Consider the following 19,656-nt stretch of genomic DNA (forward strand, 5'->3'; position numbering starts at 1 on the left):
GACGGCTATAGCTCGAAACCAGCAGGCACCTGCAGTTCCACCTGCACCTGTGGTTCCCCTGTACCAGCAGCTCCACCTGCACCAGCAGCCCCTCCTGCACAAGGATTGGCTGCACAACAGCCGCAGATATTACCGAACCAACTTTCTGCTGAGGCGAAACATTTGAGGGACTTTAGGAAATATGACCCTCAGACGTTTGATGGGTCACTGGAGGATCCTACTAAAGCTGAGTTGTGGTTGTCCTCTGTGGAAACCATATTCAATTACATGAGATGTCCGAGGAGCACAGAGTTCAGTGTGCTGCTTTTCTACTGAGGGACAGAGGCATTATCTGGTGGAGGACTACAATGCGCATGCTAGGTGGAGATGTGAGGCAGATTACCTGGGATCAGTTTAAAAACTGCTTCTATACCAAGTTTTTCTCGGCTAACCTTAGAGACGCCAAAAGCCAGGAATTCTTGGAGTTGAAGCAAGGACATATGACAGTCGAGGAGTACGACCAGGAGTTTGATATGCTGTCACGTTTTGCCCCTGAACTTGTTGGTAACGAGCAGGCTAGAGCTGATAGGTTCGTCAAGGGATTGAGAGATGAGATTAGGGACTTTGTGCGAGCACTAAAGCCCACTACCCAGGCTGAAGCGCTGCGTCTGGCAGTGGATATGAGCATTGGGAAGGATGAAATACGGCCAAGGAGCTTTGATAAGGGATCGTCGTCTGGTCAAAAGAGAAAAGCAGAGCAGAGAACTGTGGGAGTTCCTCAGAGGAACTTGAGACCAGGCGATCCTTTTCGCAGTTTCCAGCAGAGTTCTGGCGGGGCAGGAGACACTACTCGAGAGAAGCCATTATGCAATACGTGTGGGAAACGTCACCTGGGTCGTTGTTTGATGGGAACGAGAGTCTGTTATAAGTGCAAGCAAGAGGGACACATGGCTGATAGGTGTCCCTTGAGATCTACTGGGGCTGGACAGAGCAGTCAGGGAGAGAGACCTCCACAGCGGGGTACAATCTTTGCCACTAATAGATCAGAGGCAGAGAAGGCCGGCACAGTGGTGACAGGTACATTACCAGTGTTAGGGCATTTTGCCTTGACCTTGTTTGACTCGGGATCTTCTCATTTATTTCATCGCTTTTTGTGACGCATGCATGCTTAGAGGTGGAACCCTTAGATTATGTTTTGTCAGTGTCTACACCGTCTGGAGAAATTATGTTGTCTAAGGAAAAGATTAAAGCGTGTGAAATTGAGATAGCTGGTCGTGTGCTGGACGTAACCTTGTTGGTATTAGATATGCGTGACTTTGATGTAATTTTAGGTATGGATTGGCTAGCTACTAATCATGCTAGTATTGATTGTTCTCGTAAGGAAGTTGTGTTCAGTCCCCCTACTGCATCTAGCTTTAAATTCAAGGGGTAGGAACAGTAGTACTGCCTAAAGTAATCTCAGCTATGAAAGCTAGTAAACTACTCAACCAGGGTACTTGGAGTATTTTGGCAAGTGTGGTGGATACTAAGGAAGATGAGACTTCTTTAACTTCAGAACCTGTGGTAAGAGAATACCCAGATGTATTTCCAAAAGATCTTCCAGGACTACCGCCACATAGAGAGGTTGATTTTGCCATTGCGTTGGAGCCAGACACTACTCCTATTTCTAGAGCCCCTTATAGGATGACTCCTGCTGAGTTGAAAGAACTGAAGGTACAGTTACAGGAATTGCTTGACAAAGGCTTTATTCGACCTAGTGTGTCACCTTGGGGTGCACCAGTATTGTTTGTGAAGAAGAAGGATGGGTCGATGCGTCTTTGCATTGACTATAGAGAGTTGAATAAAGTAACAGTCAAGAACAGATATCCTTTACCCAGAATCGATGATTTGTTCGATCAGTTACAGGGAGCCACGGTGTTCTCTAAGATTGACTTACGGTCAAGTTATCACAGTTGAGGATTAGAGACCGTGATGTTCCTAAGACTGCTTTTCGTTCGAGGTATGGACATTATGAATTCATAGTAATGTCTTTTGGTTTGACTAATGCACCTGCTGTATTTATGGATTTGATGAACAGGGTGTTTAAGGATTTCTTAGACACTTTTGTGATAGTCTTCATTGATGATATTTTGGTTTATTCCAAGACTGAGGCCGAACATGAGGAACACTTACATAAGGTGTTAGAGACTCTTTGAGTCAATAAACTGTATGCTAAATTCTCTAAGTGCGAATTTTGGTTGAAGCAGGTGGCTTTTCTTGGTCATGTGGTTTCCAGTGAGGGAGTTTCAGTAGACCCTGCAAAGATAGAAGCGGTTACCAGTTGGTCTCGACCCTCTACAGTTAGTGAGGTTCGTAGTTTTCTGGGTTTAGCAGGGTACTACCGGAGGTTTGTGGAGGATTTTTCACGTTTGGCTACTCCCTTGACTTAGTTGACAAGGAAGGGAACTCCGTTTGTTTGGAGTCCAGCTTGCGAGGATAGTTTTCAGAACCTTAAGCAAAGGTTAGTTACTGCACCGGTCCTTACAGTACCAGATGGATCCGGAAGTTTTGTGATTTACAGTGATGCTTCCAAGAAAGGACTGGGTTGTGTTTTGATGCAGAAAGGTAAGGTGGTTGCTTATGCCTCTCGTCAGTTGAAGAGTCACGAGCAGAACTACCCCACACATGATTTGGAGTTGGCAGCAGTGGTTTTTGCATTGAAGATATGGAGACATTATTTGTACGGTGAAAAGATACAAATCTTTACTGACCATAAGAGCCTGAAGTACTTCTTTACTCAGAAAGAGTTGAATATGAGACAGCGAAGGTGGCTCGAGTTGATAAAGGATTATGACTGCGAGATATTGTACCATCCTGGTAAGGCAAACGTGGTGGCTGATGCTCTTAGTAGAAAAGTATCACATTCGGCAGCACTCATTACTAGACAGGTACCATTGCATCGAGACTTGGAGAGAGCTGAGATTGCAGTATCTGTGGGGAGAGTCACCTCACAGTTAGCTCAATTAACGGTGCAACCGACTCTGAGGCAGAAGATTGTTGATGCTCAGAGTAGTGACCCTTATTTGATAGAGAGACGTCGCCTTGTTGGAATGGGACAGACTGATGAGTTCTCCATATCCTCTGATGGTGGGTTGATGTTTGAGAGACGTTTGTGTGTGCCAGCGAACAGTACAGTTAAGATTGACTTACTAGATGAAGCCCATAATTCTCCATTTTCCATGCATCCTGGTAGCACGAAAATGTACCAGGATCTAAAACGTTTTTATTGGTGGCGAATATGAAAAGGGAAGTGGCGGAATTTGTTAGTAAGTGTCTAGTATGTCAGCAGTTAAGGCACCTAGACAGAAACCAGCAGGTTTGTTACAACCTTTAAGTGTGCCAGAGTGGAAGTGGGAGAATGTGTCGATGGATTTTATTTCAGGGCTGCCTAAGACCCTGAAGGGTTTCACAGTGATTTTGGTTGTCGTAGACAGGCTTACGAAATCGGCACATTTTGTACTAGGGAAATCCACTTATACTACTGGTAAGTGGGCACAGTTGTATTTAACTGAGATTGTGAGACTGCATGGAGTGCCTGTATCGATTGTTTCTGATAGGGATGCACGGTTTACTTCCAAGTTTTGGAAGGGACTTCAGACTGCTATGGGTACGAGATTGGATTTCAGTACAGCCTTTGATCCACAGACTGATGGTCAAACTGAACGTTTGAACCAAGTTTTAGAGGATATGCTACGAGCTTGTGTTCTAGAGTTTCCAGGTAGTTGGGACTCTCATCTACATTTGATGGAGTTTGCTTATAACAACAGTTTCCAGGCTACCATCGGTATGGCACCATTTGAGGCTTTGTATGGCAAATGTTGTAGACCCCTGTTTGTTGGAGTGAGGTTGGTGAACATAGGTTGATGGGACCTGAATTAGTTCGGTCTACTAATGAGGCTATTCAAAAGATTAGAGCACGTATGCAAACAGCGCAGAGTAGACAGAAGAGCTATGCAGATGTACGATGAAAAGACCTTAAGTTCGATGTGGGAGAAAAAGTATTCTTGAAGGTAGCACCTATGAAGGGTGTTATGCGTTTTGAAAAGAAAGGGAAGTTAAGTCCTCGTTTTGTTGGACCATTTGAGATCTTAGAGAGGGTTGGTGTTGTGGCGTATCGCTTGGCATTACCACCATCACTCTCTGCAGTTCATAATGTTTTCCATGTTTCGATGTTGAGAAAGTATGTGGCCGATACGTCTCATGTAGTGGACTACGAACCTTTGGAGATTGATGAGCATTTGAGCTATGTAGAACAACCTGTGGAGATTCTGGCTAGAGAGGTAAAGATGCTTCGTAATAGAAGCATTCCATTAGTAAAGGTTTTGTGGCGGAATCATCGAATTGAAGAGGCGACATGGGAGCGAGAGGAAGAGATGAGGACTCGTTATCCAGAGTTATTTCAGGATTAAAACTTTCGAGGACGAAAGTTTCTTAAGGAGGGAAGAATGTAATGCCCCAAAGGTATATATATATATATTTTGTTTTTATTTTATATATATATTTTTTAATATTTAATTTAAATAAAAAGAAAAGAAAAAGAAAATTTCTTTATTTTTTTTCCTTTTTCTTTTCTTTTCTTTTCTCTCTTTTTCTTCCTCCCGTGCGCCGCGACCCCCATCCGTTCTCTTCTCCTTCCTGTTCGCAGCAACCGCCGCCTTATCCGTTCTCTTCTCCTTCCCGTTCGCAGCAACCGCCGCCCCATCCGTTCTCTCTCCTTCCCGTTCGCAGCAACAACCGCCGACCATCCCTCTCTTTTCTTTCCGCCGCAGCCCAGCAACCGCGCCCCTATTCTTCTTTCCGGTCGTTTTCTTCTCTTCTTCGGATCCAAAACTGCTGCTGTAACCTTGGCGCCGCGTGACCTCTGCCCAGCGCCGTGTGACCCTCTGCCCAGTCCCGCCGCACAACATCTGTCTCCGTCGAAGCCAAGCCAGTCGCCGTCCATTCCTCTCCTTTCTCCTCTGTTTTCAGCCAGCCGCCGCCGATTCCTTCTCCTCCGTTGTCTGCAATGCCGCGCGACTCTCCGTCCGTCTGTATACGGTCTCTCCGTCGCACGTCGTCTCTTCGCAAAGCTACTGCTCGACTTCTTCCGCGAATAACATCTGCCATGAACCGAACTAAAGACCCCAGATCCAACTTTCTACGCGTCGAGTTCCTTCTTCGTCCTGCCGCAGGATTGGGTCGTTAGCTGTCGTTCCTGCTTTGCCACGAGTCATTAAATTCTGATTGGTAAGATTGAAGTTATGAAATTCGTAACTGTTTCTAAAATAAACTGAAGTAATATTACAGGACTAATTGGTTGGAGAAATCGTTTACTGTTCGATTATAGGTTGAAGGTAACGTTCGAATTCCTTGGGTTCGCAGCAAACAATTGATTCTAGTTAGAACTAGTTTCGCGAAGATTTGGGTAAGTTGTAAAAAAAAAATTCACATTGGGTTGAATTTAAATGATTGATGCGTTGAAGAGAATTATTGAGAAATTGTCTTAATGTTTAGGTTCGTTCTTCGTAGACTTCAACGTGGTTAAGGAGCTTAACTAACTTGAAAGTAAGGGATTTTCTACTGGACTCACTTATGATTGTGAATTGTATGTGTTGAATGTATACTGTGGATTGACTGAAAATATATATATGCATATGAATTGAAGTAGACTTAATGTTGAATGCATATTGTGATTGTCATGGAATATATATATGTGTGTGTGGACGTGGACAGGACGAAAAATTGTAGATTGTGTTTGTATGAGATGCAGATGTGAACTTGTGATTGTCGTTTAGATTGGGTGTACGTTACGCTAAAGTATGACTGTGTGCTGGTGAACTGAGGGGTGTATTGACTGTATAGTTTGATTGACTGACGTATTAGTATATTATTGACAGACATATGACTAAAGTGAGATAAGTTGACTGTTAGGACGTTGAGAGAGAGAACTTTATGTTTTGAAGTAACTGAAAGATGGATTGAATGGAATGAGGGGAAAATTGTTAGCTTTTATTGGGATGTGTGCCTTGTAGGTGTCCCACGGGATCACCAATTTATTTTGCACCTTCGGGAGCATTAGACTAATATGTGTTTCTGCAGAACACTAGACTGATATGTACGTCCCTCGGGGCGTTAGACTGAGATGTGCATCCTACGGGATCACAAGACTGCGACTGTACAGGGTGTCCCAATAGAACGTTAACAATCTATTTTCCCCTGACGGGACCAGTAGAGGGTCTCTTACTGAGTATTGTTATACTCACCCTTCTTATGTTTAATTTTCAGGTAAAGGTAATAAAGGTGGCAAACCGGCGAGGGGCAGGAAGGAAGCGTGATTGCCATAGGAAACGTGTCATTTTGCTTCCGCTTATGGTTTCTTTTGAGGTTTAAGATGTATTAAAACTTAGTTTACAAACTTTTATTTGTAAATAGTATTATTTTTAAGTTTTCTTGAATATTTGAAAAATCAGGCCTGACATAAATTTGTTTTTCAATTGACTTATGTTTCATTTTGTATCAACCAAAGTCTTTTGTTAAAAATTAATGACCTCGACTTACCTAGAAAAGTTGGGTCGTTACATCTTTCCCTTTGCAAAACAGACCAATATATAATCAATCATTGGCTCCTTATGGGAAAATACAGAAGCCCTATACATGTCTGTTTCAAGCCTGTGTTGAACAACTTTTAATTCCCTAAGATAAGGAGATTTATCTGAAGGTTCAAGAATAATGACATGTCCTAAACTAACCCACCAGTTCGCAACAGTGAACCAGTTTGATCGTTAGGGGCAACTTTTGATAATAAGCGCACAACCATGCCCCAATTCCAATGTTGCCCAAAAGTAAAGGCCTTTCTTCACAATGCTCCATAAAGAAAAGTTCGACTTTCACATAAAGATCTTATTTCTTTTTTATTGCTCCAAGAGATCTAATAGATCTATTTTCACCACGCAAATCCCTTTTGTTATCATGGAAAATGTGTTGGTTGTGCTCAAACCAAATCTCTGCTAGCAACACTTTTATCAAATTAACCCATATTTTTTTTAAAAAAAAAAGAGGATATGAGTTTCACTATTATTAATATTGAAAAATGAAGAGACAAAGCTCAATGTCATGAGGATTATACAAAGAGCAATAGGATAGAGGATCAACAGACGCACCTGGACATCTCAACTAGGTTGACACCCCCTTAGCGCCCTCATCACATCCAAAAAGCGACAACACAAGATCAAAACCAAAAGCCACAAATAGAAGGCTTTTTTTGTGTTTGTTTTGCCTTTGGACATTACTCCTTTGTTATGGGTTTTAGCTTGGTTGGATATGATGAGGGTGCTATGGGGGTGTCAACCTAGTTGAGATGCCAAGGTGCCCCCCTGATCCATGGTTACATATTCATTGTATAACTCTCTTGTACTATGAGCTTTTGTCTAATTATTATTATTATTTTAATATTAATAAAGAGGTTGTCTCCTTTTCAAAAAAAAAAAAACAAAACAAAACAAAAAAAAGCCACAAATATAAAACCAAACAAAATCATAAAATAATATGTCAAAAAAAAATCATAAATCATAGGTAGCAGGTCGAGAACAAAGAAGAATAAGCCTTGATTGAGCAAAAAATCCCAACAAATATTGAATGTTTGGAGAAGATGGAACCAACATTTCGATATAAAGACATAGTCAATTAAAAGGTGCTAAATATTTTTCATGTTATCAACACAAATGGGGCAGACATGAGGTGAGAGGACATGGGAGGGAAGTTTTCTTTGAAGTACTAAAGCACAGTTTAATTTTCCAAACAACGTAATCCATATGGGGATATTTATCCAAAGAGTGAGCTAAATAGCCCAATGAGTGATTGTTTTATAAAACATTTTGAAATATTAAGTATTTAACAATTAACTCTTAACATAAATGAAATCAAACTCAAACAACTTATCTCAAACTTTCCCTTTTAGTTGCTATACCTAGAATCGTCGAGACGAAAAACAATAAACTAGGCATAGAAGCCCTATCCCGTGATACGATACTTACGAGATGAAACTCTAGGCATCAATTGTGCCCTATCTCGTTATAACTACAACGAGATGGAAAACTAGGCATTCGTACAGGCTCTCGTCCCTTGAGATGGGAAACTAAGCATCTTTAGAAGTCTTCATCTCTTATCTAATACCAATGATGGAAAGCTAGGTATTTACTGAATATCCAAATCAAATGACCTCTATGCACAAGAAAATCTCTCCCGAAGGGTTGCTATATATCTTAGAATATTTTAGGTATAGACTAAAACATGCTAATATTATTTTCAAGCTTAAACATTTTGAAAACTTAGCACAATCATAATTGCTTATAATTTTCATTAGTAAATTCATCAATAAAAACATGTTTACCAAAATGTTTCTAAATTCATGCTTTGGAAATACTTTATATGTCAGTATCCTCAAATATTCAAACATCAAAGCATGCTTGAAACATTTGATAGTAAATTCATGTTTAGAAATCAACTTTAAACTCATTTTTGTCACTTATAAGAGTAGCTTGGACCTTGTCTTATAAACTTGTTCGATCTCCTTCAGATCTAAAATAATGAAAAATAATGGGAAATAATTCCATTTAATTCCCGTTGATCATAAAAATATCAAAACTTTGCTTAAAATTTCCAAAAACCACAAAAACAGCCCAAAGACATTAGCTTGCGTACAAAATATTGTGGCAGAAGTTGGCAGGCGCGCGTAGGGCTTGCCTTGCCATGTCTTGTTCTAACCTCATGTGCAGCGTGTCACAATCACAACTTTTCAAACACGGAACAAACTATTGTGCGGAGCTTGTTGTAACTCGATGAACACGTCAGTTGTATGAAATTGGATACGATGTAGCCTCTCTACAGGTTTTAAGAGAAATTGGTTTTATTAAACACGAGAGAGAAAGGAAAGCATTGGAAACATCGTTAAAAAAACTTTGAAGACTGTCCAGCAAAGAGAACTTAAATTGCAAAGAGTACCTCTGTGATGAGATTGGTTCGTGGAACCAATTGGGATGGGAAAAAGTTTAGAGATATTTGAGAGAAACTCTTTTCTTTTTGCAAAGAGCAATAGCGTTAGCCTTATTTTTTCATTTTTTATTAATTCATTTTTTTAAGAAAATTGTTTTCTTCTAGATATTATAACTCTCTTTCCTTCTAGGAATTGAAAATGAAGTAGAAGAGAACCATGAGATTCTATTAATTTACAAATAATTAAATTAATATATATTTCAAATCTACTGATTAATTAAACATTAATCAATTAGTTAATAATTAATGAAATCGAATTTAATTAAATAATATTAAACCAAACTATTAATTAATTCTCCAATTAACTAATAACACTAAATTATTTATCTTATATTTAACTTAAATTAAATTTGAATCATATTCAAATATAAGTTTCTCTCAATAATTTTAATATGAATCCAATTCACATTAAATTAATATTTGAACTCATTCAAATATTTTAACTCTCATAAATTAATTTTGAATCATCCCCAAAGTTAAATTTATATAGTAAAGTTTGATAAACTTTATATTACAATGTATCACTATACATTATACTAATTCCCAAGTTAAATTTAAACATTTTAAATTACAACCAATATAAATAAATCTCATTACCTTTACGAGCTAGGAAAGGGACCTAATGGACCTACATATCAGAAGCTACAACGATCTAAGATTAATTGGCTAAACTCATTAACCACATTAATCAATATTCGTTAGCTGTGTGTACACTCCACTAAAGACTCACAACTGAACTCTTCTCACTAAAAATATATTTATGTGTCCACGGATATAGACCAATACTAGTAAGTTAGTCCTTCACGAGTGTTTGTAACACCAGTTGGATCAATTTACCGCTTTACCCTATGTTACCTCTAATCCTTAAAAACCAGTGCTCCTCTAATGAACAACTTGTTTATGGTCCTACTAATAAACAAAAACCCCTCTCATGTCATAGAGAGGGTACGGGCCCTTTGTTCAAGTTTTGGAGACACCATTTAAGCTAACATTCATCTACTTACCCTAAAGTAGGAAATAAGTGAATTCCATTTTGTGCAATTATAATCCCAACTCCCCACTCAGTCTTGTCCCCAAAAACACTACTACAAAAACAGGCTTTTTTGACGTTTAAAAAACACCAAGAATATTTACGAATTCAACATTCTTGACGTTTTTTAGATGTCAATAATATATAGTTTTCCTCGACGTTTTAAAAACATCAAGTAATTTATAAAAAATTCTTAACGTTTTTAAAATGTCGAGATAATTCTAAAAAGTTCTTGATATTTTTAAAAACGTCAAGAAAGTTATAAAAAAATTCTTGACGTTTTTAAAACGTCAAGATATTCTAAAAATCATTGAGAAAAGAAATTTTAATTTGTTTTTGACGTTTTAAAAACGTCAAGAAATTTCTAAAAAAGTATTGTGTTAATATTCTTTTACAAAACACAACGTTTCAAGATCACTTCCCCTTTTCTTAATTAAACCTAATTCGCCGTGACTTTGTCCCTTCTCCACCCGAAATCAAAAGCGTCGTTCACCTAACCTTCCCTTGCGTTCATCTGTGCATTCATCTGCGTTCATCGCCGAAAAAGACTTCCCTTCGCGTTCATAAGCATTCACCTTCATTCATTTGCGTTCATCGTCCGTCACCGTCCGTCTGCTTTGCGTTCCCTTCACCTTCGTGATTTGCGTCCGTCTGTTCACCGTTCGGAATGCGTAAACATTCTCTGTTCGAAAACGAGTAAACACGTTCACCATCCTTCTGTCGCATTCCACTTTCGCTAAACCTCTATTCGTTTCCAAATCCTTCATGGTTACTCATTCATTTTCTTCCCTTTCTAAAGGTAATAATTTTCCTTTTTTCCTTTGTGATTAAAATTTGTAATTTGTAATTTAAAATTGGAATGCAAAATTAAAGAAGAGGAAATATGCCTTAGAGAATGGAAGAAAGTTTTGCATTTTAGGCTTGAAAAGGGGGGATACAAGTTATTATAATTGTAATATATATATTTTGAACAAGGCTACCAAGCGTGCGAATATGATTCATTGGTTAGTTTAGGGATTGGAAAGAGAAGGATTGTGGAGTTTGTGATAATATTTTGGTACACTAGAGCTGGAAACAGAGTATTAAAAAACACATACTGTTATACACAGTATTATAATAATACGAATCACTAGCTTTTTCTTCGTTTCTTTTTCTTCTCCTTGAATTTTTGTTATGGTATTTAATTGAGTTTTGTGTTTTAGATTGTGAAGTATGGGGTAGCTAAACTCTTAATCCTAGGGATAGATGTAGACAAAGTTTATGAATTATTCTTTGTAATGCATCTGATTATTTGCTCTTAATCTTTTCATGTTTTTATGTGATATACGTTCATAATATCTTAATCACAGATTAATTGTTGATTGGCCATGAACCTTAATCTTTGCATGACTAGAGTGGTTATGAACTTGGATAGAGATAATTAAGGATCCTTGAGGAGGTTGTTGAAAGAAGTGGACCTAAAAACTTTTGTTTGTTAATAAAAAGAAAAATGAACAGAGATTCATCTTCGTCAGGGTCTTGATGTTTAATTTAATTTAAATTGTGTATGAATTTTCAATTACGAGAATTTTAATATGTTGCAAGAGCACTATAGCAAGGTATAGAGTGAGGGAGATAAGGTTTATATGTCTTAGAGAATGGAAAGATGGAATTTGTGCTAAAATCATTAGTGTTCCAAATACAATTATGAATTGGGTATAGTTGCATTCCCCCTTCTGGATTGCATAGCACATAAATATATTCTCATGGATTGCATAGCACATAATATTGTAAAAACAATAACATAAAACACAAACTTGATTTAGTTTCATTCACACTTGTACACCAACATGTTTCAAGAATGATCATATATTAAAAATCATTTTCAAATTTGGTAATATAAAATGGAAGAAGTGAGACCTTGAGGTTTTGACCACCAATACTATCTAACTGATGAGTTTATGATTTTTGTTTCTACTGTGTTCTTTCCTTAAGCTTTAACTTGTTTAGGGCAAGATGGTGAAGGTCTAGTCCACAACCTTTCCCAAGAATTTAATGATGTTTGGGTTGACCAATTATTGTTATTGGACACGTTTTATGGTAATTGGTTGTTATGGTTTTTAAGTGTGTTTTGATATCTTGTGTTAAAAAATAATTGCAAAAGTCGGAAAAGTTTGTTAAAGATTAGGTGTTTTTAAGTTTGTCATTCCACTTTAATTCTCACCAGTACTTGCTGAATGGAAGCCTCTTGTCTAAGACAATTCAAGTGGAATAACTCTCGTGACTACCACAACATTTGGGAACTCACCAAATGTAAGACTATTCCTTTATCCTAGCATTTGATCTCTCTCTATAATTTGGTTTGCTATCGTAAGTTTGATTAAAATAAATGTTGATAATTCAACTCCAATGTTCTTATTTTCTTAACTCTCATTCAGTTAGTTAGAATCAGAACTCATTATTTATCTTGTCTCCATTTTGGATTCAAAGATTCATCACAATAATCTTCTCAACAACATTCTTGAAAAGGTATTGAATTTTCAACTGTGTGACCTTTATACACAAATTTCTTCAAAGAAATTTACATTCTTTAGAGTTTAGAGCTTTGAATTCTAGTACAACTTATAAAGCTTTTGATACTTGTTAGACTTTTTGCTTGGTGCGGATAAAACCTTATTTACATTCTTTCTTTCCTGCATGTTCTCTTTTGATATTTGTTAGACTTTTTTGCTTGTTGTCCTTAGTGTTTTCCTCTTTAGCTGAAATTTCTCAATCTTGAAAAAAATAGAGCTTTAAAATTCAACTTTAACTTTATTTGATACTATCTTAGTCCATACTTATTTTGGTATTTCTTTCCTTTCTCACAAACACATCTAAGAGGTTGCCTTCACAATATGGCCAAATTAACAATATGGCAACCCTTTTCATTGCAAAACATATTAGACGTTGGTTACTTAGTTAGCCTTATTGGGTAAATAATTGACATTTAGGTACTTTTTAGTTTGTATATTTATAGATGCCAAATCGATATGTGAATTTTAATTGTTGCTTATTTGAAACATTGCAACCATTTGATAAAATGTTGCTATGTGAATCCATCTTAACTTGATATATTATTTTATTTTGGTTTAGGTTGTGGAATCCAAGTTTGTATTTGAAGTCAAATTCATCCAAGATCATTGAGTTCATAATACACTCAAGATTAAGACTAAGTTATCTAGGTCATCCTAGTGAAATAGAAACCTAACTAGTTAATGTAGTAACACCAAGTGGTTACTATTTCACAGTCTAGTCTATTGCAATCTCATTGCATAGGATACCTTCACTCGCATGTCAACTACATGAACACATTGGATCATTGTATTTGTATCAAATACAAAGTGAGTCGTATTCATAATGTTACCAGGATAAAGGTACCCAGTCTTATCCGTATACTATAGACCCTTTAAGCTGATCTCGAACATTGATCCTTGTATGTCTCTACATACTATTCAATACTTATTAAACAGTTTAGGATGTTAGTTTATTGGATTTGAGTTATTAAGACAAAACTAATAATATAATCAATAACAATTATTACAATAATAACACTTTATTAACAATGGTCAATGGATTAAAACTTGATTCCAAGGCTACTCATGTTTATTCTCTTGGTGAAAATGAATTGTCAGGTGATACTGGCTGAACCTATCAAAAATAAATGAGTCATAGTTTGTTTGATCATTCATTTTCTAATCTTTCTTCTTTATATTTAATTAGTTGTTTAATTTCTTAAAAAAGAATTCTGGTTTATTTATAGTATATTTGGTAGTATGCATGCCTCAGCTCCTTTAATGCATGTCTCTTACAGTATATTTGGTAGTCTTTTATAATGTTACACCCTTTTTTTTAATTCCTAAAACCTTTTAACTTTCCAAATTTTCATTCATTCTTTTAGAAAATTATTTTCATTATTTTTTTATGGTTACAAAACCATCCATTAACTACATTAATTAGACAATTCACTCCAATAATAAATAAATAACTTTTTTGGATCTAAGGTCTTTTCTCATTCTACAAATTTAATTTACTATATAAAGGTTATTATGCTAATTGAAAAATATATTTCTCTCAAGTATGTAATGACAGAAAATTAGGTTATAAATATAAAAAAATATATTTTTAGGTATTATAATTTTTTTAAAAAAATTATATTTTAAATTTTTAATAAAACCTTGCATTTGGGGATTCACATGTTGTTACTTGTCGAACCAAAAAAGATAAATTCGCGGTGAAAACTCTTTAAAACCCAATTTGTGGAAGGAAAAATTGAACTGTGGCGTTGAGTTATTTTGTTGTTGAAGAAGATCAGTAAAAAACCCACAACATTAAAACTTCTTTTTGTTTCTTTAAGTATATTTTAGATTGCAGCGTATTTTCTATTTGGGTTTAGTTAGGGTTTCTCTTGTTTATTCCAAGATATGCATGGATAGTTCATGTTCGACTATTTGGAAAGAGGGATTTATGTAGCACGGGTATTATATTCTGGTTTTGGAAGTGTCGAGATAAATTAAGGACTTTTTTAATCTTCTTCAAACAAACCTATACGAAGGCGAAGAATAATTTATGCTTGTATTTTAGTCGGAATAAGAAGAAACATGAAGAGAATGCCCACGAGGAAAATGACCACGAGAAAAAGTTGTGTATTCCTCCATCCTTAACTGAGCTCTCTAATGTGTATTCCTCCCTCCATAACTGGCTTACTTTGGATTGTTTGGATAGAAAGAAACAATAGAATTTTTAAGGATAAATCAAGGTTTATTGTTAACTTGTGGGAAGACATATGTAACTTGATCGGAGTTTGGTCTAGGCGTCATTCATCTTGTAACCAATATGATGTTACTACCAACTCTTAACTTTAAGCTTTGTTAGATTAGGTTGCTTCGGGCTTCCCTCTAGCCTTCAACCTTGTAACTTTAACTCTATGTTAATAGGTAATGACTCTTATCCTAGGTTTATCCTAGTTTGAAGGATTCGGTTCTTCTTCTTAAAACAAGTTGTATTTCGACTACTATTTTGGAGGAAAATGTGCTTAACTAACTAAAAATCTAATGACACTTCCAAAACCAGTCATTTCGAAAGATGTTTCCTCAATAATATATTTATAATGCTCTTCCTTTATAGAGTAAAACAGTAAAGCAACAAAACCATTTTAATTCATTATATATATATATATATATATATATATATATATATATATATTTATTTATGTATGTATATATATATATATTTACGTATGTCATTACTACAAAAAAGGCCTTTCTTGACGTTTGTTGTTTTTCTTTCTTGACATTTTTTTCAAAAAACGTCAAGAAAGGGGTAGTTCCAAAGATAAAACGTCAAGAATTTTTACGAAAAGGCGTGGGTAGGTCAATTTTCAGATTTCTTGACGTTTATTAAACATCAACTAATATGTATTTTTTCTTGACGTTTTAAAAATGTCAAGAAATATCTATAAAAATTTTGACGTTTTTAAAACGTCAAGAATGTTTATATATTCAACATTCTTCAAAATTTTCAAACGTCAAGTAATATGTACTTTTACTTGACATTTTAAAACCGTCAAGAAATATCTTAAAAATTCTTTATGTTTTAAAACGTCAAGAATTTTTATAAAAAGCCGGAGAAGAGTTATTTTTAAAATTTCTTGATGTTTTTTAGACGTCAAGTAAGATCGTTTTTCTTGACGTTTTAAAAACGTCAAGTGTTATTAAATATATATTTATATATATATATAAAAGAAAATATTTGGGTTGAATCCTTCGAAGCCCTAGACTTGTCTCTGCCGCATTCGAAAATGCCAAGTTCTCTGTGAGGATCTCTCACTTCTGCCGTGTTCACCGTCCGTCGTCCGCATTCACCACGCCCTCTCCGAAAATGCGTACTAGATCCTTCGCTTTCAGTCGTTCACCATCCACTGAGTACGAGATCCCTAAGACTTCCGCCATCTGCCATCCCTAATACTCTGAAATCGTCATTCGTTGTCCCTCAAAATTGTCGTCCTTCTGTACGAAAAAGTCGTCCTTCTTTTGAGTCTTCATTCCCCTTTATGTCGTCCTTCTGTATTTAGAGGTTATACTTCATTCCCCTAAAACTTCCACTGGTTTCCATATTTCAAGAATTTGAAATTTTTATAGGATATTGCTAGTGGAAATTAAGTCAATTCTGTTTGCTCCCAAACTACCTCCTAATTATGCTGTCTGGTTGGGAGAAATAAAGTCTTTGTCATATTTCAAGGTAGTGTATGTTAACCAACACTTAGTGCATTTTCGTGTTTATGAGCTTATTTTAGTTAATATGTTTTTGTAGGAAAAATATGATGTCAATATGGCATATTATACGATGAAATTGTAGTCGTTTAACACAAAATTTTGAGGTTCTTTTTCAACTAATTATGCTTTATCTAATATATTTTTCCAAATCTTAAAGAAGAACTTTTGATTTCATTGGAGTTTATCATTAGAGGCATTACTATATTGGCTGCCTCTCAGTGGGCTATAGGTTTTCCAATGGTCATTTGAGACTGGTTGATAATAGCAAAAGTTAGAGCTTGAGAAGAAGGAGCGAAGAAAGTAGTGAAGACAAAAGAAGAAAGAAAGCTGAGTGAAAAACGAAAATTGACAAGGTAGAGATGTGACATGAAAATGATGATGAGAAGTGAAGGAGGCACGACACAATACTGGTACACAATAACAAAGCCTTGATAATTAAAAAAAGGATGGTGCCAAGAAAATTTAAATACAAAAAAAATGAAGGTTCTTGCAAGTGTATTGAGTGAATGGGAGAAAGAAAGGATAAAAAAGGTAGAAAGAGAGAAAGAGAAGTCAAGGGTAGAGATACATAGCTTTGTATATAGAAACTTTATGTTTATACTCCATTATACGTTGTGGAGAATATAACATCCTGATATGTTGATTCAATTTGAATGATGCAATTATTTATTTTTCTGCAATAATTCTACTTCTAGAACCTAAATTTTGAAAGCCTACTAATTTTTCAGAATTAATTCGAGACCCCACTTTTGCTCCCCTTCCTACCTACGGTTACTTTTTGCTTAAACTTTAAAAGTTGTTTGAAAATTTTTGCTGAAACTTGTAAAATTTGTTTGAAGTTCGTATATCTCTCACATATTGCAAGGTTTCTTAATTATTTTATTGAATTTCCTACATAAATGCATTCAAACATGAGTTGACATTATTGGAAAAGATCCGTCATCCTAAAGTAGTTCAGTTTTTTGGTGTCGTTACTCAGAATTTGCCTATGATGATTGTTTCTGAATACCATCCGAAGGTATGGATACATTTTCTTACCCTTTATTTTATTCTAATGAAAATTATTTCATCATGTTTCATTCCAAGCATTTCATTACATATTTTGTTCATATATGATGAATGGTGATTGGTTTTTGTATCAACTTATTCCCTCTTTCATGTATATTTCATCTTCCAGGGTGATATATATCAATTTATTCCCTCTTCAATTGATTCTTGTTTTTACTCTTGGCTTATAGGTTGCTACATGATCGTATATTAGGAGCAAAATTGTGCAATTAGTTTATAGTTAGGGAGATTTCAATAGTAAAAAGCAAAGAGAGTAAATGGTAACAAAATCATATTGTTCACATGAAATGATAAAATAATCATTACACATTTACAAGAACAGTAAATAAATTATGTGATTTTCGTGAGAAAAATGAAGAAGAAATAGCTTCTAACAAAAGTGAATATAAATTAAAGGAGAATATAAAATTGTTTAAAATATTTATTTTCAATAATTCGGAAGTTCTTTGGCTATATATAATGGAAGAGAGCCTTTCCAAGGTGTGATGTCTGGCGTCAACAACGACGCGCTTAGCACAGATACGGAACCAGACACCATCTTCTTGGTGTTTGTCTATGCAAAAGCCTCGAGTGGCTATGGTCTTCTTCTTCTCTGTGAGGGAAATGGTTGAAGTTGCTAGACTATTTCAATTACTATGTGAGAGGTGGCTGAATTTTATTGGACCTCTCTTCTTGGGCTTACTTTTTACAATTGTTTAACAATCTCTCTCCGAATATACCTTCGTCCCCTTAGCTGCTTCCCACTTTGGTAAAATCGCCAAAGCTTTATGTGTAAATTGCAAGAGACAGAGGAGCAAGGCAAAATAAGGTTATATTGGAACAAGGCGAAAGTTATCATTGCTAGCTGCAACTTTCCTCATTCTTCTCACCCTCCTTCAAACCATATTTTCTGCTATGTATGCATTTCCTAGCTAGCCTTCCCCCGCATATTCTATTTTAGCTTTTTTCCTCTCCAGTTTCTGTTATGTATTTTTACTGAATATTGATCTCCTTTTTGCTATCAAGATAGTATACCATACATGCATGTGTAGGACTTTTATCCCTTATATTTTATAATTTGTCTTACTACTGTTATTGACTGATATACCAATATACATGTGTAAAGTATTGATCATATAATTAATATTAAATTTATTACATTCACTCATCAATTTAAGTTTTTTAGTCAATGTATGTTCATGATTTAAAACAAATAATTCGAAGCTTTCATCCCACTTGTGAACAACGACCGAAAAAAACCTTACTTCATCCCACATCGTCGTGTCTTTCTCTCTCGCAAATGCTCTCTGGCGACGTTCCCCCCTCTCTAGCAAATACTCTTCATGACTTTTCCTCTCTCTTAAAATTAAGCTCTTCGCCCACCGTTTGAAGGAACTCACCAAATTTGCAAGTAATTGAAGAATTTGTGGTCCATGAGATCGATTAAGTCCATTTATGAGTTAGTTTATTAGATTATGTCACATATACATGTATTACAATTAAGGACACTTGCGAAAATGGCAAAATAAGTTATAATAATTAAGTCCATAGAACACATACTTTATTATTTGAGAAAGTGACAAAAACAAAGACCAGCTCACACATCAAGAGGTAAAATGTCACAAATGCCCTCGTTATTGATGTACATTTGATACACCTTATACACGTCTGATACACCTAATACCCTTGATACACTTGATACTTTTTACTGATACACTTGATACATTTGATAGATACAATTCATGCACTCGGTACTCATTGATACACTCGATACTTTTTGATACACACCTGAAACATCTTCATACACATAATACTTCTCGTTCCACATAATACTTCTCGTTACACTTGATTCTTCTTGATACACTTGATACCCCTGAGGCCTTGATACACTTGATTAGTTTGATACACTTAAAGACTTCACTTATAAGTTTGATACACTTGATACACCACTAATAAACTTGTTATACTTCATTGGTACACTTAACAAATTTGATATGTTTGATGTACATGCACTACAAGAAATTTACCCTTTGTCGATGACAAATATCGTCAGTAAAAAAAACTAATCGACTTTTCTTTTGCCAACGAAATTAAGCTGTCAACACACACCGTCACATAGGTCTGTCGGAAGATCCTCTATCGATGGCAAAAAATAAACTGTCAGCAAAAATAGGAACTATTGATGAAATTGAACCATCAGTGTGCGTGTGTGTGTGCGTGTGCGCTCGCGTGTGTCCACGT

The 19,656-nt window shown here is 35.8% G+C and overlaps 2 protein-coding genes and 1 long non-coding RNA gene across 3 annotated transcripts; all 3 read left to right on the forward strand.

Moving 5' to 3' along the window:
* Nucleotides 1-272: 272 nt before the first annotated feature.
* On the forward strand, nucleotides 273-1,411 carry LOC116403423. The gene is made up of 2 exons (XM_031884562.1): nucleotides 273-1,056; nucleotides 1,152-1,411. Exons 1-2 carry the CDS (start codon nucleotides 273-275, stop codon nucleotides 1,409-1,411), a joined length of 1,044 nt encoding a protein of 347 aa, XP_031740422.1.
* Nucleotides 1,412-4,049: 2,638 nt separating this feature from the next.
* Nucleotides 4,050-4,427, forward strand: LOC116403424. Its single transcript, XM_031884563.1, has one exon. The coding sequence runs from the start codon at nucleotides 4,050-4,052 to the stop codon at nucleotides 4,425-4,427; it is 378 nt and encodes a 125-aa protein (XP_031740423.1).
* Nucleotides 4,428-4,848: 421 nt separating this feature from the next.
* On the forward strand, nucleotides 4,849-6,338 carry LOC116403484. Its single transcript, XR_004216251.1, has 4 exons — nucleotides 4,849-5,244; nucleotides 5,345-5,422; nucleotides 5,512-5,562; nucleotides 6,283-6,338. It is a non-coding gene; the product is annotated as an uncharacterized LOC116403484 (long non-coding RNA).
* Nucleotides 6,339-19,656: the final 13,318 nt, after the last annotated feature.

Source organism: Cucumis sativus, chromosome 4 (genome assembly GCF_000004075.3).
Source record: "Cucumis sativus cultivar 9930 chromosome 4, Cucumber_9930_V3, whole genome shotgun sequence".
Lineage (NCBI taxonomy): Eukaryota > Viridiplantae > Streptophyta > Magnoliopsida > Cucurbitales > Cucurbitaceae > Cucumis > Cucumis sativus.